Source organism: Manduca sexta, chromosome 26, assembly GCF_014839805.1.
Source record: "Manduca sexta isolate Smith_Timp_Sample1 chromosome 26, JHU_Msex_v1.0, whole genome shotgun sequence".
In the NCBI taxonomy this organism is placed as follows: domain Eukaryota; kingdom Metazoa; phylum Arthropoda; class Insecta; order Lepidoptera; family Sphingidae; genus Manduca; species Manduca sexta.
Window position 1 is genome coordinate 16,735,437 of NC_051140.1, and position 12,795 is coordinate 16,748,231.

Consider the following 12,795-nt stretch of genomic DNA (forward strand, 5'->3'; position numbering starts at 1 on the left):
ATAGCAGCCACTACCACTTGTAAGTGGTAGGATATTCTTATCCGCTCGGATATCGACCGTACCCAAGCTGTAAAACCCGCCATAGGGACCCACGTAAGTGTGTCGTATTGCGGGATCGGCCTGTGTTTAAATGGTTTCAAACAGGCCGGCATATCTATGTCGACTGGCGAGGGATAATCATGTCTCGTCAGTCAACACCCTATATGGACCCTACTCCAGTTACCATCAAGTCTTTTACGTTCTTATTTAAACGTCTCAACGCCCTTAACACCCGCTTTGATTCTGTGTGATATTCATTCTGAATTAGATCACCATATAGTGAAAGAACATTAGAATCAGAAAATCAAATATTTGCTGTAACTAATGTCATTACAAGCAAAGCGGGTCTTGTTACGGAGTTCTCATATAACTCAGACGAGCAACGCGCTAGCTTGCAAATATTTAGTAATACAGAGGAAATCTCTAAATGGTAGAGCCACTTTCTAGTCTAAAACTTCAAACTCGTCTCGTGCTGCGTGGGATAAAAATATATGTTAATTTGGGGATTAAGGCTTACATATTGCTTTTTATAAAGTAACAAACACATTAAAACAAATATAGTAATTAACAAATAAATTATTGTGTCACATAATCACTTGAGTGTTTTATAACATTTAAATCACACCGATATCATTGTCACATTGCTATATCGTGGATGTTTGGTTTACACTCTTATCGCACTATTTTTGTCAACACGTGACAATAAAGCACTTTGTTTGTTTGTCCTTCTAACACTAGAAACCGTGAAGTCCTGGTTTATTTTTCTTTAGGTTTGTTGGAAATAGGTTGCTCGCATAATGACACGGCTGTGTGTAAAAAGTAGCAATATCTCATTGAACTTCGAAATACTGCATTGCGTTCATCTCCTGGGTATTAGATCTTATCTCATATTATCATTACACTGGGTACTCTCTTCACACCGAAACATGAATGCTTCCATCCAACAAGAGTTGTATCTTGTACACATGCAGTGTACCATCCAGTGATTAGTTTGATTTATCATTTGCGACATTAATTCCATCTTCTTAATCTCTACAACCATCCCAGGGCTTATCAATCAGTCGAACTGCCTAGTATTGGTGAATTAGATATTAAAAAATATATATTAAAACTTTAATCAAGATAGAGATTTCTGGAAATTCCAATATCACACAAATGGAATGTATCGCATTTAGTTTGCTATATCAAAAACTTGACAAGGAATGTTTACTTTTTTACTCTTCTTTACTTTTTTACACATTTATTTCCTTTACTCTACTTTCTTGGCAGTTATTTCCCCTATTCTCGCTTCTTCTCCCAAATCCAAGTAATTAAAATCACATTTTGAGGATCAAGATTCCTAGCCCGATACGTGTAGTTCGGCTAGGCGGGCGCACCCTGGTAGGGTGTCTCTGATTGCCCTGCTTCAGTGCTGTCAAAATCTTCGTCATTCGCGTCTACTGACGCGGTTGTGCCTGGCAGAAGGATATACCTGGCCTCCCTGTAAAAAAAAAGAAACAAGATTTTAAACTTCTTGCAACGATAAAAGCTTTTGAATGGTTTATAAATTTATTAAAAGGGTCATGAATAATGGCAACACTGCACCGCATCGATTTATGGGCGTAGCTAAAGCCATGGTCTAGGAGGAACGTGCCCCAAAAGATTTAATGAAACTTCCAATAGTTCTTTTCCATTTAAAAAAAAACCTTATAATAGCGGATCAGATAATTGTGGAAGCCAATCTCATAATTTATGTTACGTATATGACATATTTCTGGCGAGCAACAATAAAAAATATTATGTTTATCTCGTGACGCACTTCAGTGATGGCACGTCATAATCGTCGACAATATTTTTGTAAGTCATAGTATTTCAAAAATTAAACATAAATCTTGTAAGGATGTATGTAAATTATTGCTGTATAAAGTGCTAAATCATAATTATTGTTGATTTTTTGAAAATCTACAAATATTGGTGACACAAAACGATCTCTATATCGATTATTTGAATTCTTATTCGCATATTTCACTTCTTTCTGCATTCCCTATCTTGATAACTGTTTCTGTGTATATTGAGAGATGATTACATAAAACTTGACGCTCACTGACAGGACAGCACAGCACGTTTGGTAAAGCAGTTCGGCATTCCTATACGCAAGCGCATACTGACAGAAATAACTATACAGCGGTTTGTTATGCAAAGGACAACCATCCCTAATCCTAGGAGACATAGGCCCTTCGACGGGGCCCTTGTGTATGTACCCACAATAGTTATATTTTTTCTTATACGTGCACGGAACAGTATCCTCACTGCACCTTATGGTAAGTGGAGTGGGGCCCAGATAATGTCGACTGACAAGAGATGATTATTCCTCGCCAGTCGACACAATTATGCCGGCCCGCTTAAACCGGAATATACAGGCTGATTTTTATTCTATATTATTCGTCATCTAAAAATTCCCTGCACAGTCGTGTAATCAGTGGGCGTCTGGCTTTAGACGGTCTGATAGGGCGCAATGACGTAAGAACTCCATTTAGATGATTATGATTCTGTTACAGTTAGGTCCATATAAAATATGAAGAAATTGACGTTTATGCGCCTATAATCTTACCTATGTGTATATTCTAACTTTTGCTCGAGTCTCTGCTCGTGTATTAGTGAGTTTTTATTTCGACGGTGTAATTCAGTTGAAGTGTTGCTAGATGTACGGAAATTTTGATAATTATATTCAGATAAAAACAAAGGTTTTGGATATTTGGAATATATGTAATTCTGGACCGTTTTCTTTTCAATTATAAAATATTATAGAGTCCTAAGAAAATTTCGTACCATTCAGTTTTATCGATAGAATCCGCAATTAGGGTTAACTGGCAATATTATTGTACTTAGAGCGAGGTCACACCATACGTTAACGGTGCGGTATGGCGCCGCACCGTAATGAACTCAAGGTATAGGGTGCCACACTTGCTTTGCAGTTTACTGCGGTGCGGCGTGGCGTCGCAACATCAATGGCTCAAGTGTGTAGTCATTTCAGTCTGTAAACGACAACTGAGCGAAAGAAACCGTAGTCAATACTGTGGTGGCGGCATGTTGTTGCTCCGGCGCCGCAGCGCACCACACCTCCCCGCCTCGTCTCTCAGGTTGCAAATCCGGCGCTCTTATACAGCGATGCCGCTCGGCGACTTAATGCATTGTATGACATGGTACAATGATTATATGTAGGAACACGCAGCGGCACCGCTCCAGCGCCACACTGCACCGTCATCGCATCGTGTGGCCTTGCTCTTACACTTATCACTCCATCGAATTAAAAACTAGAGTGTAGATAAGAACCATCTCGGTGTAACTAAGTCTCACTTTACTTTATTCCATGACTTGCTTTCGCCTACGATTCCGTCCGCGTCAAAGATTTTCCGAGAAAATAATAGCCTATAGTACTCAGAAGTAATGTAATTTCCTACTAGTAAAACAAATTCAAAAACGGTTTATTAGTTCCTGAGATTAGCGCGCTCAAACTCAGAAACTTCTTCAGCTTCACTACATAGTATAAAACAAAGTCGTTTTCTCTGTCCCTATGTCCATTTGTATGCTTAAATCTTTAAAACTACGCAACGGATTTTGATGCGGTTTTTTTTAATATATAGAGTGATTCAAGGTTTATATGTATAATAACATCCATTAAATAGTGGAGAAATACTGTTATTTTGTTATGTTATACCCGTGCGAAGCCAGAGCGGGCCGCTATGTTTTTATATACAACGTTCACAGTTTTTCTGTAGTGTATTTAGTATGAGCATTGCACCCGTACGAAGCCGGGGCGGGTCGCTAGTTATATATAAGTTTAGATAATATATCTATTTATAAATCCAAGTGAGTATTTGTGTACAAAGTACCATGTTTCATTGAATTAATTACTTAATTTACTTATTGCAAACAACCAAACATCTTTACAAACTTCATCATTTATTTTATCAATAGGACGAGATATGAACTTTCTATTAAAATATTTATATCGTCTGCTCATAACTTATGCTGTCTACTTATAAGTTGTATTTTTATAGCAGTTTTCTTTCAGACAGTATTTTTTGTTAATCAAAGCGAGGCTATTGTCGATGTCGCAAGTAACTTATAGATTTTCTATATATATTTTTATTGCAATAATTATAGCTTATGTCAGGCTTCATTTAATAATATTATTATTATGTTGTAAAATATTAACTTTAAACTAAGGGATGTTTAAAGGAAACACAGCAAAATCACAATCAATTTATTTTACAAATACCATGCACAAAACCTTATCTAACTCTTAACAAATTTATAATTAAAATATATTCTAACAAACATCGTGTATGAGATTGTATAAAAACTAACTTTTAAAATTATTGCATTAATATTCTTATTAAAATATAATTTATATTAATTTATGATAGGGATGAGGAAACGGTTGTCGATAAAAAGTAAATGCTTTTTTAATTTTGAGGATGTAAAGAAAACAAAACTGCAGCGATTATTTCACGCACATTTTAATATAAAATGTGTCATTCATCACAGATTATTCGAAATAATGACTATGTCATTCAACAACAATAACAAATCATATTTTTTTATATTTTTAGTATCCATTTTTATAACAATTTACTTTTAAATGCTTGAAAGACGACGTTACAATACTGACAATTGAGGCGAAAATAACTTCGGATATACTCATCTCACTCTAACATGGGACAGATAAATTACTATCTCTTTCTAATAATGGCGGTACCCGTTTATCACGTAACTTAGTTACATCGCTTTGTCCTTTTCACGCATATTTAAAGCACATTGCAGCAAGCTTGTCATCTCTTTCTAGCATACCAAGTCAAACAACCTTTTTATAATACATAAATATCTCGTATATAAAAATAGACTGCATATTTTTAGAAAAACATTCTTCAGTCAGTTTTATACAATGCAACAAACATAAATTTTGAAAAAGTTTATAGTCCATTTTTTACTTATACAATATAAATTTATCGACTTTAACTATATTATTAATACTCTAAAAAACAAAGGAACTTATTTAAGAAATAGGTATTCCGATTTTATAGTCAGAAGACTTAAGACACGAATACTAACTATATGGCATTGGTATAAAGTATAAATGAAAATAAACCTGACGTAGTTCGAAAAAAAGTTACTGCAAAATTTTGTGAAAATGCCATTGGAGTAAGGTATTCTCGAGACATAAAAAAATTGCGTAATGTAATGCCAAAATATCGATGAAATTATGGAATTTATCGACCTCGCCTTTTTAATTACTTCATCTATCGATAAATAAATATTGCCTTAATTAAGATCCATGATCATAGTAGTTCTTCCCAACTGACGATATCCACAAGGCAGGAGAATAATTTTGATACTTGTTAGTCACGTGATTGGTACATCACGCTTTCACGTCCAAGTTATATTTCTTTTCATCAGCGTTCCTAAAACCATAAACAATATATTATAGATTCAATTCTCTTTCGAAAAGTTTCAGATGTGGCGAAGCCATATTTACATCGATAAAGTTTAACTATGTCGACAATGCAGTTAATACACACAACACTAAATTAATAACAATAAAAAATGTACAAAACATGCTATGGAAAATACAATTTAAAAACATAAAAAATTGAAAATATGGTACAATGAAAAATATATCTAATCTATCGGCTTTAGTTTCGCCACACCTCACTTTAGCATCGACAAATATATTATAGCTATACACTACCAACTACCAACTACTATACAGCCGTGTTAATAATAGCCTGATACATACCAACTGTCGACCAATAAAAAGAACTCTCGCCCTTCACCACTGCTGGTCATATCCGAACCTTCATCACTACTGTTTACCATCACAAAATCTTTGCCCTCTCTGAAATAATTAATCACAGTATCCTTTAGCGACGGTTTTTTTTAATATTAAAAAGCATTTCAGCGCCGGTTTTCAAACTTCGAATCCGGTTTTGTCGGGTTCGTTGCGTGCCAGTAAGCGAAAGCGTCGTGCTCCCATGGTCTATGATACCCAAAAATATTTTTTGTAGTAAGTATGTATGTGATGTAACTACAAAAAATATTTCATTCTGTGTGTGCTTTGTATTTGTGGCGTGTGTTTTGATGTCGTTGTTGTCTGTGTTTTCTTTTAAATATCGATTTGCATGTTCATCCATACTCTATGGATATATTTATAGCGTCATTTTTTCTTTTCTACATTTTGTAGGATCATTTTCCAGTATTTTTTTACTGATATCCTCTTTTATTTTTCAGACGGCAATCATGCTTTCTTAATGTTCGGCCAAGTTAGTTTCATTACGTTTATTCTTTGGAGATTCGCTGAGACTTCCAACTTAAACACAGTTTGTTCTAATATCGATTATTCGTTTCGTATGTATCAAAAACTTGATACATTATATTTCTTCAACAAATCGTGAATACTTAAAATAATTTGTATTCGTTTCTGTTCATATCTTATTAATATCCAGTCTTTTCTTAATTCCAATATCGATAACTCAGTGGTATTGTTGGTATCTTCTCTCTTGACAGTTGAGTTGTTTTTGTTAGGTATAGACAGTAAGTGTAGGAATGTTAATGGAACCCTGCTTACAGCTAGGTTAGTCAGCACCGTCACCGACGTCGATAAAAAGTGAAATAGTATATCGATATTTCCACGTTTCATCGACGCATAAGCACATCACTATAAAGGCAGTTGTCATGTCAAAACGATTTTTAATTAATACATAGAGTTTAATTCACTAAGTGGTATCTTTTATTTTACTTTTTAGTAAGAATAGGTATTTATTATCTTACAACAATAGTTAATGTACAATTATCTTAATATACTCAACTGAATGATTGAAATGAAGCCTATCTTATCAATTTGATATCTTTAAATGAATTTACAGATCTAATCAGCAATTAATCATAATTAAAAAAGCACCATCTGATTTTCTTTAATAATACTATCGGGTAAGTATGACAATGCCAAACCCACAACCATTGATAACCGATGAATAATGAACTAAAAGCTTTAAAAAATCGATTCCCAATGTTTTAATAGTAAAGCAAATTGTCAAAATGCATAAACTGTATGATATGATACTAGGCGCTTGAAAATACTTCATCCCTTTCATTCTTATGTCAAATAATTTAATAACGAAAGAAACAAAATATTGATTAGGTTAACACTAAAAGTCTAATGTTTAGAAAAAAATGAAGACATTTTTATCTCTAAATACACAATCTCGACTTTTCTTCAAATATGACATGACAACGCCTACCCGAATGTAATAGCAAAACACGCACCTATAGAACACGTAGTGTTGTAACATGAAGAATATATCGAAGACGAGACTGAACAGCCCGAGGCCGAATTTGGTAGCGTCGCCGAAGAACGACACCCAGTCGTTGTAGTTGTAAGCGTTCAGCGCCATCTGGAACACGGACAGGAAACCGCCGACGAAGTCCAGGAATATGTTGCCGATGCTCCAGCCGACTGTCGATTTGCGCTTGTAGTTCATGTAGGCCTGGAATGACAAAACAAAATACATAATAATGATTAGTTAGTACAAGGTCGGTTAGTATACCGCGGCAGTTGGTTGTGGAATGGACTGCCGAGACGAATGTCCGCAATTTCAAATCACAAGGGCACACACGTCTGACTTTTCAAAAAAATATGTGTGTATTCTTTGTGAATTATCGCTTGCTTTAACGGTGAAGGAAAACATCGTGAGGAAACCTGCATACCTGAGAAATTCTGTATAGGAATTTTCGAGGGTGTGTGAAGTCTACCAATCCGCACTAGGCCAGCGTGGTGGACTAAGGCCTAATCCCTCTCAGTAGTAGAGAAGACCCGTGCCCAACAGTGGGACAGTATGTAATACAGGGCTGATATTATAAGGTCGACACGCATTAGGCTAGTAGACTAAGGTCTAAACCCTATTAGCATTAGAGGAAACTTGGTATAAGTGCTGAGATTCTGTCTCAGTAGTAGAGAAGGTCTGTAGTATATACAGGACTAATATATATATTTAATTGTTGAAATTAAGGTCTAGCAGGTGGGCGATGCCCATAATAGAATCTGCAATCTACATACCCTAGAATCCTTCATAAGAATTTCAAAGTGAAATCTACTAACAAGAATCACGTCAATGATTCATAGGTCTTTGTTAAAATTTACATCACGCGTGGTATCATCATTAGGTTGCTTAATTCGTTATTTTTTGTAATATATATTTATTTTAAAAATTATAATTAATTTACTGCTTCGAAGACGTAGTAGTATTATGGCACGACTGCAGTGTTGACGTTTCGGATTAGATTCTCGAATCAAATAAAGTGGTATTGGATTTTTCTACTCAATATCCTTGAGTCTGGAATTTGCGCCTGATATGGCGATAGGCTTGCCCCTATCACATCATGAGACGATACCAACAATGCCCACGGCGGAAAGTAGATACATCAGTTGCGTTGTTGCCTTCCCCTTTGGGGGTAAAGGTATGAGTGTGTACATGTGTGTATAATTAATTTACAAACCTGGGGAACGTATTTAATGAGCGTGATGCAGAGCTTGATGTAGCTGCAGGCGTACAGCATGTCGAGCCACGCCATGTGGCCGGCCGTGGCGATGCTCGCGGTCACGATCACTATGGCGACGAACACGCCCAGTATCCCGCGGCCCACTGTCGACACGCGCTGGTCCTCTTTCTGTCAACACGTGGAAATCTCTCAGAATTCGGTTTCCTTTTTAAAATGGAAGCGATTTTCATAAAAATTTAACCAACTCACTGATTAATAACCGAAACTGTCGCAACAGCCCATTATGTGTTAATGGTAATAAAGCAATTAAAAAACTCATCTGTATACATTTTAAACTTTAAACTTTATTGTCAATGGTCCATTTTCGCTATGGAAGCGATCGTAGCGGGTAAGATCGTTTACAGAAATCGGCCATAAACAACATAAAAATTTTCGGTAGATGGCGCTATTTTGCATAAACGAAACCGATAAACTTCAAACAAAATTAAGTAGGAAGAGGGTAGATGGAAAATAATAACAATATAAACAATTTGCGGTAGATGGCGTTATTTTCATAAACGAGACCAATGAACTGCAAATGAAATCAAGTAGGAGGGTAGATGCAAACAAATTTCGCAGTTAGAATCCCTGACACAGATAAAACAGTAATATCTACCATACCTCATAAAAGAAGCACTGGCAGATGGTGATGAATGTGGCGAAGGAGGCGTGAAGAGAGAAGAACACGTCGTTCAGCTGCACCGGGTTCAATCCGCGCGGGTGACGCTTGAAGTACTCAGCCTGGAATATACAATTAAAAAAATAAATAAATGAGCTGTCATAAATAAAATCGATATTCAGTCTGTATAAGTGTAGACATCAATTTTACTAATGGTAGGTATCTCATATGTGAGAGTCCGCCTGGGTACCAGCGCAATGTCTATTTCTGCCGCCAAGCACCAGTGTGTGGTCACTGTTGTGTTACGGTTTGAAGAACATTGTAGCCAGCGTATGAACTGGACGTTATACCTAAGATTTAACACATATTCTCATGTCTGGGGATGACGAGCGCAGTGAAATACAAAACAATACTTTGTAATTCAAGGTATTGGATGGTGTTTCTACTGTTTATGGGCGGTTGTATCGCTTACCATCAGACGAAAGACAAGCTCGTCTCGCAATTCAAAGCAATAAAAATCATAAAAATCGGAAACGAACTGAACTGATCTGACAAAATTATATACCAATCAGCGTTTAATAAACACGCCGTTCGTCATAAGAAATTTGCGATACTAAATTCGACGAAAGTATGAAACTCATTTCAAAATATAGTTCTGTGTATAATTATAAAATAGATTTTAGAACCTGGACATCATCATAAGGAAATAGAAGTTTAACAAACAAATACATACCTGAATTTCGGAAGAGAAATACAAGCCGCAGTTGAACAGCGAGTACATGGTGAATCCCATGATGTTGAGCGCCAAGAAGTCAAAGTTGAGACCGACCACGCTTTTCCTCTTGAAGTTGATGTAAATTTGCGGGTAGAACGACACGGACCACGCGGCGAAGTAAATCCAGCCCATTATGTAAGAGATCACGTTGATCGCGTTGGAATGCATCACTGTTATGCGGAGGTATATGGAGTCCATGCTGGAAATGCAAAAGTAATATTTAAAATAAAGTAATAAAACTTAATTTAGGGTGATGGTCCAGGACATGGTACTGTACGATGAATCGACAGCCTGTCTGTTCGTGATTAGTCAAAGGACTTATAAGTCAGTCACATGTCGGTCTCTCGGGGGTACAGCCCAACCTGTCGCCCTCTATATATGTCTATAGTCACATTATAAGGGTAGCGGGTCGATTCTGCATTATCCTAACGAATCATGCTCTCTCCGGTAAGAATTCTAAGGTATTTGTTAGCTGTGTTTTGGAGGCGGGTATGTATACATCAGGTTAATTAGACATTTGTACAAAAAAAATCTTGATAACATAACATGTAAAATAAATGCAACTTACTTAACAAACCCAGTCGGTGTGACGTTAAACGTGACCTCGGAGTGTCCGGGGCTCTTGCCATACGCGCAAATGTCGTACGTATTCTCTACGGTAGTGTTGGGCTCTTTGGACCCCGGTATCTCGACCGTTGGCGGCACTAATTGCACTATATCCGGGTGTTGCACGTGGGACGTCACTAGAAGTGTTTCGTTATATTGCCCGCTGGAATTATAAGAGAAAAATATATTCATATGTATGTATATATGTACGTATATTATAGAATTCACCCTTGAGAAATGATAATCCACATATGGATACCAAAATAAGTGCCATGTAGCACTTAGTGATTCTAAATTCTAGGTCATTTTATTGCATGTTTTGCTACTGTATTATTGTGATGAAGTTATAGAATATCTTGAAGTAACTAAGACTTTATTTAAATGACCTGGAAAATACATAACTTTTAAATGTAGAGTACGCTAAAATTCCTGTTATCTATTGATTCATAATAAGTTATTAACGAATTTATCAACGATTGTTTATGTTTATATAGATATATGTATATCGATGTTTCTACAAATTATGTTGATAATAATCTTAATAACGGAAAATAACCAACACGTAAATTCTGATTTGGTAAAATATAAAAATTAATATACATATATAGATAAAATATTCGTCACTTCGTTATCTAACTTCTACATAATCACGCAACAGTGCCGGAAATATCAATATGGTGTAAAATCCATGGCCTAGAAGACGGACATAGTTCCAATTTTGCTGGTGGTAGGATATATTTTGTACCCGCCCGGTTAGCGACCACAAGCAAGTACACAAGGTGTTAAAACACGCCATAGTGGCCCCCCTATTCTGGACATACGAGGCGGCACAAGCTAACTTGCCTATTATATTATAAGTACTAGCGACCCGCCCCGGCTTCGCACGGGTGCAATGCTGATACTAAATATACTACAGAAAAACTGTGAACGTTGTATATAAAAACATAGCGGCCCGCTCTGGCTTCGCACGGGTATAACATAACAAAATAACAGTATTTCTCCACTATTTAATGGATGTTATTATACATATAAACCTTCCTCTTGAATCACTCTATCTATTAAAAAAAACCGCATCAAAATCCGTTGCGTAGTTTTAAAGATTTAAGCATACAAAGGGACATAGGGACAGAGAAAGCGACTTTGTTTTATACTATGTAGTGATGAATAAGACACTGCAACTAGATAGTAATGAGTAACACGTTGTCATTAAATAATGACAACGTGTTACTCATTACAATATGAATCTGAATTTCTAGATTCAATTCCTAGTCGTAATCGGCTTCTCTTTCAGAAGAAGACGCGTAAGCTTACTTAATATGTGTAATATACTCACACTTGCACAAGCTTCAGCAGATGTGTTTCGTCTACTAAAATATTCAGATCAGTTGCGTCGATATACAATTTCTCTATCTGGGAATGTGCACTTGGAATACCTGAAAATAAACACATAAACATATTTATATCTCGAAGTCCTCTGATGCCCTCTCTAACCAATCTATACTCCGAAGTTAAGTTAAAGATTTAAATTCAGAATTTGTAGATTTTTTTATGAATGGGTCAGTTAATCTTGTTCCATAAAATCTCATGTAAATGAGTAACATAGGCCCCATATATAATATTTTTTTTCTTTTATCAATTGTTATAATATGCGAAAAGCGGCAATATTTAACCAGGCTTCGCTAACATATTGTTCGCCATATAAAGAGAGGCCTACGTTTCAAAGTATTTCTATACATGGTGACATCACCTCTATTTAACCAACGTTATATTTAAATGACAAAAGAATTGCTGTATTTACTCTTGCAAAAAGCTAAAAGTAATTTGGTATGAATAATCATAATGATTTGCATGAAGAGTTTTTTTGATCGTTGTGATAATAGGACTCAAGTATATCGTCGGGCTCAGTAATGTGTGATGTATCGTAAAATATAAAATTAGCTTTATGTTTGAATGTTTTAGTTTTTTAATTACATAATATAATGTTTATTTAAAATGCAGTTTAAAATATAAAAATGTTTTTTTTACTGGATTACTATTATGCCGTTAGAGTGTTTAGAATAAAAAATAGTTTACTAACTTTCAGTGAGTTACATATGTCTCAAGTTAAAACTATGGTTAAGCTATGTAAGTATTAAAAATCACTAGGAACCAAGTATGAAAGAACTGCCTAGCAATAGAT

At 35.7% G+C, this 12,795-nt stretch overlaps 1 protein-coding gene across 7 annotated transcripts in view; it reads right to left on the minus strand.

The window, feature by feature from the left end:
- Positions 1-1,287: 1,287 nt before the first annotated feature.
- Positions 1,288-12,795, minus strand: part of LOC115453588 (cystinosin homolog) — a 58,222-nt gene continuing 46,714 nt past the window's right edge. For 4 of the 7 annotated variants that reach the window (XM_037443085.1, XM_037443088.1, XM_037443086.1 and 1 more), the window contains 8 exons: positions 11,950-12,049; positions 10,579-10,779; positions 9,969-10,209; positions 9,238-9,357; positions 8,575-8,745; positions 7,345-7,565; positions 5,819-5,917; positions 5,441-5,483 (listed from right to left, as the gene is read on the minus strand). In XM_037443085.1, the coding sequence (XP_037298982.1) occupies positions 5,441-5,483; positions 5,819-5,917; positions 7,345-7,565; positions 8,575-8,745; positions 9,238-9,357; positions 9,969-10,209; positions 10,579-10,779; positions 11,950-12,049 (1,196 nt within the window). Of the gene's footprint in view, positions 1,520-4,271; positions 5,484-5,818; positions 5,918-7,344; positions 7,566-8,574; positions 8,746-9,237; positions 9,358-9,968; positions 10,210-10,578; positions 10,780-11,949; positions 12,050-12,795 lie in introns of those variants that run through there. The other 3 variants (XM_037443089.1, XM_037443090.1, XM_037443091.1) reach the window with 3 other exon arrangements.